General features: G+C 30.6%; 1 protein-coding gene across 2 annotated transcripts; it reads right to left on the reverse strand.

Annotated features, from left to right (window-relative positions):
• Positions 1–1526: 1526 nt before the first annotated feature.
• LOC143229824 (uncharacterized) lies at positions 1527–13729 on the reverse strand. Of its 2 annotated transcripts, XM_076462631.1 has the most exons (6): positions 13598–13713; positions 9241–9295; positions 7985–8078; positions 3490–3663; positions 2118–2464; positions 1527–1686 (listed from the first exon to the last, which is right to left on the reverse strand). In XM_076462631.1, exons 2-6 carry the CDS (start codon positions 9256–9258, stop codon positions 1660–1662), a joined length of 660 nt encoding a protein of 219 aa, XP_076318746.1. In that variant the 5' UTR covers positions 9259–9295; positions 13598–13713; the 3' UTR covers positions 1527–1659. The 2 variants fall into 2 exon arrangements, with proteins under 2 accessions (XP_076318746.1, XP_076318748.1); XM_076462633.1 differs by lacking the exon at positions 9241–9295 and having other exon boundaries at positions 13598–13729.
• Positions 13730–17330: the final 3601 nt, after the last annotated feature.

The raw sequence follows: 17330 nt of genomic DNA on the forward strand, positions 1-17330 counted from the left end.
ACCAATTTGCCTCATACTAATGATATAAAATTATCCCAAGCTCGACGAAAGGCAAGAAGTTCCTGAATACTGACAAGCACAGTTGACTTGACCAAAGACCAGCAACTCAATTTCCTGGGAATCTATAATTGATCCTTAAACCAACAGAGAAGCATCTGTAAAAAGATGTAACTCAGGAAGAGAAAAGTGTTCTGTGGTGTTGTACCTTTTGGATCATCAAGCTAAACTGACTTGTAGTAAGAAAGGGGGTAGGTCAACTGAAACCATGGAATTTTGAGCACAATTCATACAAAACTGAAACCTTCTCAACAGGAAACGTGAAGACTGATTTGTGTATGTGCTCACATCAACTCAACTGAACAGTTGCTAGTTACAGGAGAAGAACAAAGTTCCTGAAAAACTGCTGGCTGAGGTGTAGTAGCAGGAGTAACAGCAGTAAAAGTTGATATAATTTGATTTTCAAAATGAGAATGAAAACCTGTAAAATCAACCTATAGTATTTAGTTTCACTGAAAAAAAAACAACAAAGAAACTAGTAGTTTAACAAATCAAAATAAACATGAGCAAATGTTAGGTATGTCCAAACTTTAATATGCCAAATTAAAAAGAAAAGATTGGGCTTTATGGTATAGAGGGAGCCAGCTATGCTATAGGAGTATACATCACACTCCTATTATGTGAGGGAAGGTAAAGTAACATACTGGAAGTTATATACACATGCTATAGTGCAGCTGTATCACCAGTAAACATGTGAGAGTATTAATGCTAGTGGTGAGCAAAAATTGCATATAAAGAAAGCAGTGCTGAACAAAAAAAGCTATTACATGATAGGAGGTAAGGCATCATCTTAGAAAGATTGTATGTACTTACAAGTATTTACCTGAACTATCCGCTACAGATGAATATCTATTTATCTAATCACAATTTTAAGTTCAACTTTACAAAATGTTACAAGTAGAACATTGAATCTGCACCTAATTCTGTAAAGAGATAGATAGGTAAATTATCAAAGTTCATGGAATTCTTTAAAAAATGATATATGTTTGATAAAACATTATGAATAGAAATATTTTAACTAAGTTAATGAGTGTCAGAGCTACTGAATAAACAAAGTTCCAGGTACACTAAATTTACATTAATATGCATTATTCTTTGAGCTTTCTTCTCTTGGTAAATGAACAAAGTTAATTCTTTTGAAACTACGCAGCACCTGACTCCAGCAATGACCAGAACAAATTTCAGTGTTAAATATAAACACCAATCAAAAATAACCTGGGTGCTCTATTATTCCATAGTACTGTCCATTGTAAATTACTCCAATTTCTCGAAGCACTTCTCCTCGAATAGATGCTTTGATTGTCCAGTTGTGCACCTCAGAGTTTTCTTTCTCTCGTTCTAATTTGTCAACGTCTACTATTTTGGAACTTAATCTCTCCAGAATAACACCAATGTCTTTAATGGTCAAATGACGGTTTTGGTCTAAAGATAGCTGGTCTGTTAATAGGAGATAACGTTCAGATAGTTGTTCCTCATCATAAGCTGTTTTTTCTGTGTCTGATTCAGATTCATTTTGTTGAGGAATCTTTGACTCTCTTGTAACATTCAAGAATCTAACACGACCTTTTCCTGCCTTCCGTTGTACAGCAGGTCCACTGGGTCCTACAAAATCCCTCGTTCTGACAGTTCCTAAAAAAATAAAAATACACACACACACACACACATATATATATATATGACATCTAATTATTTGTAATCAAGATTCTGTTATTTAAAGAAAGAAAAACAATAATATCCTAAAGGTAGAAAAACAATAGTATCCTAAAGAAAGAAAAACAATAGTATCCTAAAGGAAGAAAAACAATAGTATCCTAAAGGAAGAAAAACAATAGTATCCTAAAGGAAGAAAAACAATAGTATCCTAAAGAAAGAAAAACAATAGTAGAAAAAAAACAATAGTATCCTAAAGAAAGAAAAACAATAGTATCCTAAAGAAAGAAAAACAATAGTATCCTAAAGAAAGAAAAACAATAGTATCCTAAAGAAAGAAAAACAATAGTATCATAAAAAAAGAAAAACAATAGTATCCTTCACATCCACAAATAAATAATGATAATTACTTCATCCTTTTCTATAATTTTTTTTGGCAGCATACAAGATGGAAACCTGGTTTCTACGCCTTCAAAACTGAGTTTTCCATAAGCTTCTTTCTGAATTGAAATGTCTTTAATATTGGCAGTGGTTTGGTCAGCAGTTTGTATATCTTGCGACATCACTTCTACCCTCCACATGGGACCCTGTTTGCTGGACGGTTGACGGCCAGGTGGCCTACGAATATCTCGCTGATCCCAGTGTAACACAACAGTAATGCGGCCTTTATTGTCCATGATCTTCCATGATGGCTGCTTATCTACCAACTCCAGGCTGTTGATAACATCACAAACAATTCGAGGAATGGCTGTAATGGCTGAACAAAACTATTCTGTAACAACTTATAAAAGCATTTATAACTGAAATGACATAAATTGCTTGGGGATAACTCAGGTGATAAAATTAAATCTTTTGACTGATAATCCTTTCTCCAACTGCATCTAATTACAGTTAAAATTAGTTATTATGCTATTTTAACATTTTATTTTTTATTTTCTCACAAATGCCTATTATTTTTTAGTTTAAAACTTAAAACTAACATACACATGAAGTCAACATTTACTAGTCATAAAAATCATATACAATACCAAACATATACAGTATTTCAACCAAATAAATTCTAATTTACTATATTTGATAAGAAAAAGTACACAGGAAGAAAAATACAATATGAGAAGTACGCTTCAATAGCACATCAAAATATATATACACACACACACACACACACACGACCCTCATCTAATTATTTATTTATTTATTTATTTATTTATTCCAAATAAAAAAAGTTTCTATAAGTCTTAAAAAACATGTCTTAAAAAAAGCCATCCCTAATTTAGCAGTGTAAAATTAGAGGGAATGCAGTTAGTCATCACCACCCACTTCCAACTCTTGGGTTACTCTTTTACCAACGAATAGAGGGATTGACCGTCACATTGTAACATTCCCACGGCTAAAAGAGCGAGCATGTTTGGTGTGACGGGGATTCGAACCCACGGCCCTCAGATTACGAGTCGCACACCTTAACACGTTTGGCCATGCAGGTCCCAACATACAGTGATATCTGACAAAATAAAAGAGACATAAAATACACTAGAAGCAACAAGAAAATCTGTTGACAGTTCTAAAAAAAGGAAAAATCAAGCAGTCTTGTTTAGTAATGAAACATTTTAATATCTACATTATGATATATGAAATTAAAACAGGTGCATAGGGTGAATTTCAAAGAAAAACCTAAAACCACTATCCCTATGAAGACTTGATGTATGGTTGAGTTCTTTAAAAAATCATACTTATATTTAGGTCTTTTTATTCCCTGAGTTTATTTCTTTGGAAATGAGATACCTGCTCGCAATGTTTCCATGCTAGGAGGAAACCACTGTTCATCAGGACGGAGCAGGATAAAGATTGTGTCTCTGTCCACTGTTTTAAAGTAATTTTCATCTTCAACTTCTGTTCCATCACTTTCTAGCACCACCTTGAGCTCTGAAGGGTTACTATAGCCTAACCTTTCTCCACCTGAGGTAAAGAAGAAATGCAAATAAAACTATAAAGTTTTATTTTTAGTTTGGTTGTTAGATATTCTTTCCAATACGTTTCTTTTTTTTCAAAGACACATCTTACAACACATTATCAAATTAAATGTTAAAAGTTCAACAAGATTTTTCTAAAGGCAAAATCAATTTCCACAAACTAAATGTACTACAAATAAAATCATCATATTTTAATGATATAAATAACAAAAGTTATTAAAATATGTAAAAATAAGATGCTAAGTTTAAGAAATATACTTATCTCTAAAACAGATTACAAAATAGAACTGCACAACTTTTCTATCCAGCACTACATTTGTTCATTAGCACAATGTGCAACTACACAAGTGTAATATGCTTTAGATGTATTAAATATTTTAGTAAAATAAAAAACAAAAACAAAACAATCAGCTTCTATTATTCATTTCCAAACAGCAAAAACTTCTCACTGAAATTTTTTTGGTTGCAAAAATAAACAGAAAATTACAAAGAAGAGTCATATAATAATCTTTGTAACTAAAAATTCTGATTTATTATTAAACAGCAGCCAATTACTGTTAAGTTATGACCCATGTTACAAAGTTTATAAAACGCTAACACATTTTTTTCATGAAAAATCATTTTGATAACATTGCAAAAAACAACTTATACCTGGTCTATACATATGCCAAAATATAGGATAAAACATAAATTCAATTTATGAGTAGTGTTTGATATGTTGAAGAACTTGTAAATACACTTACAAAGAGATATCCTTGAACAAAACTGAAAGCTAACAAATATTCAAACAAAGCACAAACTGTAATAACATGCAAAAAAATTCCTTTTTTCATGAAAGATACTTAACAGAACAAAAAAGTGAGAACTGAGTTATTCTTAAAATACAAATTTTGATGAGTTTGCTTTAATATGTTATAAAAAACATTAGCTAGTTTTAATATTAAGCAATTTATCAAAATGTAGCAAAAATGTATGGAAGTTATTTTCTATAATATTTATGTGAAAGCTTTAAATAATTTCTACTAAATAAAATAAAACAATCAGTAAATTAAAACACTCTGTAGTAAAAATTCTGATGTTTGAGTACATTATACTAAAATTATTTGAACATACAAATCAAAAAGTCACATGGGAACCACAACCTATTATAAAGTTGTGGAGACATGGCATGCATCAAAACTAAATTTTGACATTGTTTGTCATTCTGTAGTTGGTGTGATACCACAAAAAAATTACTTTTAGGAAGAAGTTGTAATAGCCTTTTTTGATACAAAATATTTATATATTCAGATTACAAAAATGTGTTTAGATTAAAGATTTAGAATCTTCAGGATGGGAATATCTGTCATACTTAATTGCATTGAAAAACAAGGGAATATAGATCAACTTTGGGTCCCAGAATCATCTAGAAAGAGACCTGCAACAAGTCACTTCCAGGCTGTGATAAGTAAATTGCAGCACCTTGTAACAGGTGAGAATCCTCAAACACAAGGGTCTGTGGAAAAAAACTATTCATGTGGTTCAAGCAAGAATAGCAGTACACACCACATTCATGAAGAATCTCTATTTGGAAAAGTGACAAAAGTTATGTACAGACAAATTGTTTCCCTGACATATCCAATCAACCACTGCATACCTCAAGCAGATGGATGCATCAGTTATAAATTTCTGTGTGATTGGGCTGCTGAATCAGATGCATGAAACCTGTCATCCTCATACACCAGATTGATTATGGAAAACATTTAGGGAGGAGTGGTAAACTTTGAACATGGCAGCCTTCTGACTGAACTTCTTCCAGTGAAAACTGTGCTGCAGGGCTATTGTCAAGATGCATGGCCATCAGGCAGGACACAACCAGACAAAGCAATGGTGATGTAATGATGCGATAAAGATCCAAACTCAGATAAGGGCTACTAGAATTATTTAAGGAATGGAAGGGTTATCTTATGAAGAACAAGATTTCCTAGAAATAAGTTACTCTTTCTTCATTAATAGGAATAATTCTAGAGATCTGATATAAAGAAGTTTTGCAAAATAATCTGTTGAAATATATTTATCATAAGATAAATTAAGTATAGATTTTATAACATCTTCCCTTACTAATCTGTGGTGTTGAAAAATTAATAGAATATTCTAACTTATTCATTTTCTGGCCTATTATTTAATTACTTACACTCACATGAGACTTTGACAAGTAAATTGATGAAAAACAGTAGCAACTGGAAACATTAATTTTAACAAGTTAATTATTTTCTGTGTTGTGAATCTGATTGAGTTGTTTGTTTTTGAATTTTGTGCAAAGCTACACAAGGACTATCTGCACTAGCCATCCCTAATTTAGCAATGTAAGACTAGAAGGAAGACAGCTAGTCGTCATCACCCACCACCAAATCTTGGGCTACTCTTTTAACAACGAATAGTGAAATTGACCATAACATTATAACACCTCCACGGCTGAAAGGGCGAGCATGTTTGGTGTGATGGGGATTCGAACCCATGACCCTCAGATTATGAGTTGAATGCCTTAGCTCACCTGGCCATGTTGGGCCAGTTTGATTAAGTTGAAGAGTTGTGAGTTAATCAAATAAAATAATGAGAGATTATGTCAATATTTTGGTTAGTTGATTATTTTTATGACATTAATAGATTTAACCATAATTTCAATTATTGGATTATTTTACCTGACTTTATTTGATGTAATTTTTATTTACAGATATTCAATTATATCAATGAATCAAGTTAATTGACCAGCTCTACTAATCTGTATTTTTTCAAGCATGTGATAGAAAGGGTATGGAAATGGTATACTTAGAATCTCGAGAAACTTTTGATATGGTGCCACAAATCAAATATGATTAATTAAGAAAATTATGAAAGTGGGATTTGAAGAAAGGCTAGTAAATTAAATTGGATGAGAAGTTAAGTTATCAGTTAAACATTTCATGAGACTTTTGTTTTTTCTGATTTACATTAATGATATTGATGAGGATATAATTAGTAAATTATGAAAGTTTGGTTATGACATTAAATTCTTGGGTATTTCTAGCAGTAGAAATGACTTGAAGTAATTGGTTAGTTGAACAAGTTTTTAGCAAATAACCTTTAATTATAATAAGTGCAAGACAATACAATTATCATAATTTGTACCACACATTTGATACAGATGGTAAGTTACTCAGTATTGAAGCACTGCTTTGGATTAATTTATTTTTGATTACAAGTCAAAAGAGGTAAGTAACTCCATGCAGAAATCACAAGCCAAGCTTAATTTGGAATAATGAGTATAATTTTGGTCTCTTTATTAAGAAATGGTATTAACTTGTTGAAAATGATTCAGAGGAGAGCTATAAAGATATTATTCCAGGAATAGAAGGTTAATCTTATGGGAATAAGTTAAGATCTCAGCTTTTGTTTTGTGAAGGGTAAGAGGTGACCTTATGAAGTTTACAAGATTATCAAGGGGATCAATAAAAGACTATTTTATTTGTGCTATAATCTGAATGAGGGAAGCCGAGAAGATTAAAATTTAAGTGTAAAAATCAGAATAGGCTGAAGTTAAAACAATTTAACTTTTTGAACAGGGTCATTGGTTTTAGGTATGAAATTCCACCTGCAGTAATAGAGACAAGATGTGAAAAAATAAAAAAATTGCCAAAAAATAAAGTGCAAATTTAATTTTTTTATTTTCTCAAGGATGTAGAGACAGCCATAAATTACCAAAAGGCTACTTACTGTCAGTATGTTATGTTATATACATGTACATATTAACTTTTCATTAGAACTAGGATTTCATACACAAGTACTGTACTTTTAAGTTCCAAGTAAAAAAACAAAACAAAAAACAGTATGCCTAATAGAAAACTGAAATCGGTCAACTGAATTTCATTATATATGGTAAAATTATACACCAATTTACATTCAAATTAAAAATGTTTGCATTGCAAAATATTGTTGTACATATGTTTCTTTTGTTACAGATTAATTATGGTACACAGTTATTTTTACAGGCTAATTCTGGTATATATATTGTTTTTAAAAACTAATTTTTTATATACATTTGTTTTTACAGGTTATTTCTTACACAGCTATTTGTTTTACAGAATAATTATGGTACATACATTTCTCAGAAAGGATAAAAATTGGCATTTTAAACATAATATGCATGGTTAAGTTTGGTATATTGTGTAATTAACAGCTCTTGTATATTTAATTTTAGAATTCTGAGTATGAATCACTTTGAACATGACATGCAAATTTACAGGAAGAAAATCTGGTAATAAAAACATCTTGCTGAAATGAGTTTTCACCTTTAATTCGAAGATCTGAGAGAGAAGCTGCCACAACTGCTTTCCTTGTCTCTCTGTGGCAGCTCCATACCTTGTATGGAAACTGTCTCTGTTCCTGGAAGGAAGGGTAAAATGATAAAATTCTTTGTATTGAACATACGAAGAACTCATCAATGATAAGAATTTAGAATTATTTAGTGATTTAAAAGTATACAAAGTAAGCTTTGCTTGAAGCAAAAATTACATTCCAGGGTTTTTGTAATGGAATGATTTTTTTATTTCTTTTACAATACATGCAAATTACAGAAAAACTATTTGCATAAAAATAGCAAATAAACTACTAATCAATTTTACAAATTATTATGAAATTACATTTTTAATAATTTCATCATTTTTTCCAACTGTTTTATCAATTACATTTTACCCAAAACTTTGTCAAAATATTAGTCCTTTAGCCATAACATAATACTAACAAAATATTAATAGCCTCAATTACCCTGTGAAAATATGAACTGAGTTACATTTTTGTGTGCATTTTTATGGTGTTTAATGATTCTAGAGCAATACCTGCACATACACATATCTGTAAGAATGATAATTATCTACTTTAATAAGATACCTTTATATTACAACTGCACAAATACTGAACATCACAGGTTTAAAAAAATAAGACAGATATACAAGTATTTGAAGCTTTACAAGCAACTTTCGTGTCTGGAAACATTTTAATCTATCACTATTCTGTTTCCAAGGTAATACTAATTTCCTATTAGCTTTTCTACCAGTTTTATTAAAAGTTAACTACTAATTGTGTGTTATCATACTTTTAGGAAGTTCTAATGCACATAAACAATTTATTTGCTTTTACCCAAAAGAAAAGCAAATGTCCTACCAAAAGAACAATAATTTTAAGCATTAACTTTCCAAAAGCTTTCCAGATGATATTATGATTCTAACATCTAGCTAACAACAGAAAAGAAACTAAATGCCCTACATTAACTTTAAATTCATACAGAGAACATTGGCCATTCTATTGATTTGTAATATTTAAAGTATCAGTTGCTTTTTTTTTTTTTTTTTTTTATAGGTGACAACTAAAGTTCTACTATTTCTTCACCAAGAAGTATTTAGAAGGTTATTTGATAAATGTAAAATGCAAAAAAGCAATGTTATACAAAGTCATTCACCTAATGAATCAAGACAATCCCTAATAAAAAATCCAATGTAAAACTGTCCTTCACATCCATACATCAACAAAAATTAAAAACAATACAAACCAAGTACACATTCCACATCAGCCAGAACAACCTCTTCAGAAGCTCACAACTCCAACTGAAAAATATTAAAAAAGTACATGTTGAAGAATAATACCCTATCCAAGTTCCCAGAACCCACTCAATAAAAAAATGTATAACTCCTACTTCTCCCAAACAGCCAAACAGACTACCTAATCATCTAATAATCCTGGATAATAGAATCAAATTCTCACCAACTCCTTCATGCTCCAGAATGAACAATAAAAATTTTCAAACTTTTCATTGCAATTTAAATTACCTAAACCAGATGTCACTCAATATTCACAATAAAGGCTATGTCACCTTCATAGCATCAATGCTACTTGTACAAAAAATGCAATTTCCTCCAAACTTCTACATCTCAAAGCATGCAATTCTATACCCTTCAATGTCAAACCTTATCTTCTACACTCTCACTCATCCGTCAAGACTTTCAAAGTCCTTCTGAATAGGATAGGCATTCAAAATAGCTAGCCCTTATCATCCTACAGCAATGTTTGAAACACCAATTTCCAACAAGTTCTCTATCATTAAGAGAAATAATGAACAACATACATCTCAAAAAACCAACTCTAATGAACTTTAATGAACCTCAGACTCATCAATTACATTCTTCAAGTTAAAAAAATGCTTCCCCAATCAAGCCAACTTTCTGACTATCTCCAAACATTTTCACTAATCTCATAAACATCCAACTCTACATAATCTCTCATAAGGCACCCCATCAAAACTAGTGGTAAACAATAATAACGAGGGCAAACCAATCCTAAAAGGTGCAATCTTCATCATAAAATATTAACAAATCAATAAAAATTCAGAATAATTTCTCACCATTAAAGAAACTGATTAGCTTAGAAATAATTACCTTTAAGTAAGCTATCTCCTTCTGAAATAAGGTTCATTTTAAAACTTGTTAGAGGAAGATTACTCTTGAATATATATATATATATATATCACAATCAATATGAGCATAAAAAAAGTTTTAATCATATTCAATGTTTCAAACAAAAACCTCATTCATAATCTTTTTTTTTGGACAAAACTATATAGTGGTTGATTTCTTTCTACTCTTAATGACCCTAGTGGTACAGACGTACGTCTTTGGATTCACACCACTAAATTCTAAACAAAAAATAAATTTACTTATAAATTTCATAATATTGTTTTTTAAATATTCCTGCAAGATATTTAGTTATTATAAGTTGAATTTCTCTATTCTGTCAGTCACATAATAATATAAATAAAACTAGGTTTGTATTATATATTTCTCCGTCATCAATAAAACCAAAGTAATTAGACTTGTGTCTTCTAAAGATCAAGACATCTTTCTCACTTCTGTCTAAACATAATTTAAACATTACAAACATTTGTTATGAATACTCCTTTTCAGCTAATTTAATTAAATTATTAATGTATGCAAAGCATCATTAACATTCTGCCCCTTCAGTTTTCAGCTAATTTAATTAAATTATTCATGTATGCAAAGCATCATTAACATTCTGCCCCTTCAGTTTTCAGCTAATTTAATTAAATTATTAATGTATGCAAAGTATCATTAACATTCTGCCCCTTCAGTTTAGCCATTCAATTTTTTGCTTTCAAATCATCTCAAAATTAGTGCAGATAAGTTTTCTAAAATCTGAGATATGACCCCTATCTTGAAGAAGCTTAGCAAAAGAGTTAATTTGGAAGGAAAAGTTCTTTTTTTTTTTTCAAGCACTTCCATAGGTTTATTTTCTTTTAAGTAAGTTTAATGGAGGTTCTCCTTAAAATTAAAAGAAATTTATCTGTTAAAAGAAACTCTGTAAAACAATTTAGTGAACTCTGATATCCTGAGGACAAAAATTATTTCACTAAAGAAAAATTTTGTCTTACTAATCTGTTAATTTTTCAAGACAAACTTTTAATTTAAGCTATGGTAAAGGCATTAACTTGGTGTACTTAGAATGTTCAAAAGGTTTTAAAAAACTGTCACACACATTAGCTAAGAAAGTCACATGAGTGGGGATAGTGTAAAGACTAATTCTTGAAGACAAAAACCCACCTGAAATAAAAATGTATCTCAGGACGGTTGGTATGGGTATTAACAGTTTTACTTATACAGCAGAAAACAATGTTTCATCCAGTTGTTCTGATATACAGTGTAAAGACTATTTAAATGGGTTGAAAGATAGCTGAAAGAAAGTTGTTAATAAGAGTTCTGTAAAAATGGAATTTCTGTTACTAGTGGTGTTCCTCAGAAGTCGGTGTCTAGATACTCATGTTTTTTTTTCTTTTTTTTACTTTAATGATAGTCACAAAGGAATAATTAGTAAATTATTAAAATTTCTAAAGATGGCATTAAGCTCCTATCCATATTACAGTGTTACAGAATCATACAGATCAATTGGTAAGTTGAACAAATAATTGCTAATTGGTATATAATTAAAGTAAGTGCAACGTAATTCATTTATTATAATTTGGATCATACTTTTCAAGCTACAAGAAGATTCCACAGATAGTAAAATTACCATAAGGTAATAAAATCCTTTAAATTTCTCTTGAAAAAGAGAGGTAAATCATGGTTACATTGAAATTCACAAAACTGTTCAGGTGATTCATAAGATAAAGGCCTCTCATTTTTTTGTCCACAATTTTGAAGCCAACAGGAAAAGAATGTAAAAGTTTAATATTTCAATAAGACACCCAAAGCTTCGGCTAAAACAAAAAGAAAGAAAGAAAGGCTGTTGTTTTGTTGAGGTGAGTGTACATGCTGTAGGACCATGTGGTTCCTTATCTGTATATTATAATCTTAAAACCAAGACCATGTTATCACAATCTTCACTTACCAATGCATGTTTGTGCCAGTAACATCTAAACAGGTTACACCATCCAATGATATCAATCCTAACTGTAAACTTCTAATGATATAAATACAACTTAAGTGTGTATTATCAACTACTGTCACAAGAAAAACTTGTTCAACATATCTTCCTCACTTCTGTCTAAATATAATTTAAACATTACAAACAAATCATTCTCTTATACTCCCAAATCTCTACCACAAGTGTAGTTGCTCTTTCAATTTTCATATTCTGCTCAAAATTTCTTGTCTACACTTCACTGGAAGAAGAACTATTGAAAGAACTAATCAGCAATCTTAACTTTGAAAGTCTATATTAAACAAATTGCATGTAAAACATTGGAAAGAAGTGACTAATTAGCAGTAATTATCTGTTAATTCTGCTGGAAAAGCTGAAATGAGTCTGTTTTATCTTTGTTTCTAATTACATTTTAGTATCCTGTTAGTTCAGCTATAATATACAGGAGTAAACTACAAAAATGCTTTATCCCAAAATGAGCTAGCTTATCTTTAGCTGCTAAATGCATTGTGGTATTTTCATGGTAACATATTTAGAAATATTTCTTAACATACTTGTAATACCTGAAAAACATTATTTTTGTAAAATACACACACACACATATAATACACATCACATATTATGACTGGAATTGAAGTTAAGCTCTTTCCTAAGTATTATATCTTGAAGTCCAAAGCTTGGAAAAAGAAATATATATCCATCACAGATGAATGGTTACCAATCTCAAGAAACAGAGAAATGTTAAAGTTCTGCAGGTTCTAGGCATACTACCATTTGTGATAGAATTTTACATACATGTACAAAAATGAATCAAGTAATCAAAGTTTCATCTTTAAAATATGTCATCACTTGTTAGAAAAAAAAAAGTTACATTATTGTTAACAATAAACACATATTTGAGTTAAAAAAGAATGAACTAGGAATAAATATGTGAATAACAATAACAGAAAGAATATAGTTAAATATTATAATTATTATTTACTTTTGCCATAATATATAGTAGATTTTTTGCCATTGTCAAAGACATTGCACTTTCTGCTTCTCTTGAGGAAAAGTATAAAATGGTAAAAAGAAGTTGATGAAATACATTATAATCCATTATTAATACTGCAAAAAAAAATGTGCTTAAAAGTTGTACTTAAAAACAATATTATAACGGTTTTATTTAAAACACAGAAGATATTTCACAGATATAGATACAATAATTATTACTTTATGAAATTGTACTTCTAAAAATAGTAGTACTTGACCTCAAACTTTGTAACAAATTATAAAGTTAATTTAAATGTTAATAATATTAGTTGTCCTTAGTTCTGTATTACACATTTGCATCATAAAAACAAAAACCACCATATACACTAACAGTAATATATTAAAAAGGTACGTGAAACTCTATTTTTCATACCAATAGTGATGAAAAACAAAGAGCAGGTAACAATAATGTGTAATTTTCAGCTAATGGTACGAAGAATACTTACTACAGTGGACATTATTTCACTTTTCCGTAATTTTTAGCAGTCACCATGATGTTTAGAACGTCACTCATAACTTGACATGTTTCCTTCGACACACATCTCATTTCTCATCCTTTCTCCATCTGCTTCGTTAGGTGATTAGAAAGACTCTCGCTCTAAAATATTCTCGCAGGTAGCGCTGTGTTCTAGAAAGCGAAACTGAAACTAGACATTGTTTGCATAGGAGAAGGTGAATTTATTGATTTGATTAACTAAAGACAACCTTTCTCATTTTTAATACTAGACCACACGTTTATCAAATAGATTATTTTTATTTAATTTGTATGGCAACAGGTTGATACGTGAAGTAATATTTTCCATTTTTGGACTATTTAAATATCAAATGTTATTTAATAACCATACAACCAACCTATATTAATTAAAATTAGCTTGAATTCATTTTTTTTCTTTGTTTGTCCAATAACATCTTTCACAAATTTGAAATGAGCAGGGCCAAGAAGTGTTATCTGGGGTGTCCCGAGGGTGTATTTATCGACAAGGCAAAGGAAGGAAAGCTACCACTGGTAGGTATTATAACAAGGTTTGTTTTCGGGTATAGACTTCCCTCACCCTGAGATAGCTATAGAAGTAACTGGGGATAATAGACGAGCTTGATCAGTACAATCACAGAGCCATGTTGGACTATTTGTTGTTCCACCGCGAGAATCGAACCCCAGTGATATTAGATATTTGGAATTGAAAACGTGATTGAAATGGAATGGCTCTTTACCAAAAAACAAAATTAAGAAGTATATTTGATTGATTGATTATTATATCTCTTTCAAAAGTATATCAACCAAACATTCACAGAAAATCCTGACCGACGCAATGTTTTTATCGATTCCCCTCAGTGGATTCAGGAGATAGCCCGATGTGGCTTTGCTGTATGAAAACACACACACGCACGTAGTGTTATCTTTCTTTGTTAATTGTATGTGTGTTTATGTCACATTTTAAAAGATAAACCACCATAGTCTTCCTTTACTTTTAGCAATGCTTAAGTGATACACATTATGCAATCAATTCTACTGGAACTTTTAATCGAAATATATCCTTGGGTCTGCCGGGTCGCAATCAGAGAAAATATGCGACAACAAATTTGAAAAATTATTTGAGATGTACTGTTAAATAAGGGAAAAATGAGATTTTAAACTTTATTTTAACGTAAGTTTTATTAATATTTGTCTTTGGTGAGATAGTAACTGGATCTTTAGCCCTGATTGTTGATTTTTCAGCCCTATTTTGAATTTTTATTGAAATATCGTAAATAAATAAATTTCTCACCTTCACAGAAATAAATTGATAATAGAAGCAATAAAGTCGAAAATGCACAGGATTAAAATAAATTAAAGTTTATTTTTAGCTAAAATATAAAAACAATGAATTATTCAAGTTAGTGATGTCACGAACTGTAAAGTCAACAATGTAGATATTTTTGTTATATCTGTCTTGTTTCTAATGTTGTCGAAGTAATAAATATATCACCTGAAATTGTTTTGAATTTCGCGCAAAGCTACTCGAGGACTATCTGCGCTAGCCGTCCCTCAGTTAGCAGTGTAAGACTAGAGGGAAGGCAGCTCGTCATCTCCACCCACCGCCAACTCTTGGGCTCCTCTTTTACCAACGAATAGTGGGATTAAGCGTAACATTATAACCTTCCCACGGTTAGAGCCAGCATGTTTGGTGTGACGGGGATTCGAACCCACAACCCTCGGATTATAAGTCTAACGCCTTAACACGCTTGGCCATGCTGGGCCCGAGAGAATGTGGATTATTTTCTTTTTCGTAATTTATTGCCTATAGAACCACATACTTTTTTCCTCCTATTATGGAATGCAATTTTACAAAATATTTGTTAGTACATCGTGAGACACATTTGAAATAATGTAAATTTATTGAAGGTTTTGCGTTATGCTAGGAGTCTTACAGGTAAAACTAAAGAACACTGGCAAAAATATCAATAATATTTACACTATTTACCCTCGCATAATAACCAACTGTGGATGTCTGGCATGGTTTAATGTAGCACTAACACCTATAAAATCACATACAAAATACCCAAATTCAAATAATCAATCTTTCTAAAGAAACAAAAGAAATAGAAAATTGGGAATCTAGAAACCTTCAAATAAGGATAGCATAAAAAAAAAAAGGAAATAAAGCTGTAGACATTATTAACTCAAACAACACCTTCATGTTTTGGTTCCATGCTGTTACCTAAAATTACATTTGCTGGAATCAAAATAGGGATTTATAGTCTGAGTAAATAATTTGTGCAGTATCTCTAGCCTTGTTTACTTATTTCTTTTACGATTCCTATTTGTAGGTTTTTAAATTTCTAATTTTTCATTTGTCTTATTGGCTAGTTTTTAAACGCTCGACTACGAGCAAAGGACTACTTAATGTGGTAGTTAACTTTATAAATAGTTTCTGGTGATTTACTCTTGCTGTCGACTGTTTGATCGCGTTAGTTCGAGATGTAATATTTTAAGCTATATATATAATGCATATCGATGGGCAAATATATGCCCAGAGCAAAACACAACCCCCATCAGCACGTATACGATTTTACCAGTAGTAAAGCATTCTTTTTACATAAAACATATACGTCTAACACATTGCTTTAAACAAACATTCGTGTTTTTTAAAGTAATTATTCTACAAATGTGTGTTATAAAATTTAATAAGTGTGTTGATTGTTTTTGTAATCTTTTACTTCGTACATAATATAGCAGTTTGCTCCCTAAATACATCGATTGTATAGTGTACAAAATACCGAGTATCTACTTGTTACAGTCATCTAATATTCATATATTATGTATTGTATGGTAATTCCTATTTCACCCTGTATTTAAGTTTTGAAGAAATATCATATATTACGAAGAAAGCTAACTTCAAGGCGTAATGACAACATTTTTCACACTAGAATTATAATGTTTTTATGTTGTTGTTTACGTAAAATAGAGAGAAAACAAATCGACTTTTTAATGTTCCCAATGACCTACGTAGTACCTTATTTAATATCTTATAAAAAGGTTTAGGTGCAACATAACAAGCTGATTTTGTTGTAAGCTGGAAAGAAAATAAACATAAGAAGAATTATGAACGACCCATTTTTAGTGGATTTTCTATTACTTGAAAGTCTAGCATGAGTACTTTTCTTCCTATGTTTTCATTATGTACAGTATTACAGTTTGTACAGCAGTCAGTATTAAAGCTTTTGAGGTTTTGTTTGAACTCAGTCTTTAATATACTTTTGCTCAAATGTTCTATTTATCGTGCAATTCCTTGCGATTCCTATTATGAACCAAGATGTGGTGGTTCATAATATAGAGAGACGTTTGTCACGCGACTACTTGCTTTTCATACTGTTTTTAAATAACGACGCTATTTCCATGTGTTCTGACTTTCCAGCCCTTCATCTTTATTTGAGACATATATTATATTATTTTAATATGTTTCATTATTTTTTATAGCTTCTCTAATACTTGTAGCCGTCATACCATTTGATTGAATCAAAATAACATTTTTTTTATGTTAAAATAACAGTGATAATTCTTCACCAGTTGAACATGCAAGTCATGGCGACAAAGTCGTTCAGAACTAAACAAAATTTATTTTTACATTCCTAGAATGACGTAATTTAATGTTGAAACATGTTGAATGTCTGTATTAATATTGTTGATCAGGCGTACAA

The sequence above is a fragment of the Tachypleus tridentatus genome, chromosome 10 (assembly GCF_004210375.1).
Source record: "Tachypleus tridentatus isolate NWPU-2018 chromosome 10, ASM421037v1, whole genome shotgun sequence".
NCBI classification, from domain to species: Eukaryota; Metazoa; Arthropoda; class Merostomata; order Xiphosura; family Limulidae; genus Tachypleus; species Tachypleus tridentatus.

Excerpts from the sequence above, each read along its gene's own strand:
- LOC143229824 (XM_076462631.1), bottom strand. Across the intron at positions 2,465-3,489 it reads CATGGAAACATTGCGAGCAG|CCATTACAGCCATTCCTCGA; the intron begins GTATCTCATTTC and ends AGTTTTGTTCAG. Across the intron at positions 1,687-2,117 it reads AAATTATAGAAAAGGATGAA|GAACTGTCAGAACGAGGGAT; the intron begins GTAATTATCATT and ends TTATTTTTTTAG.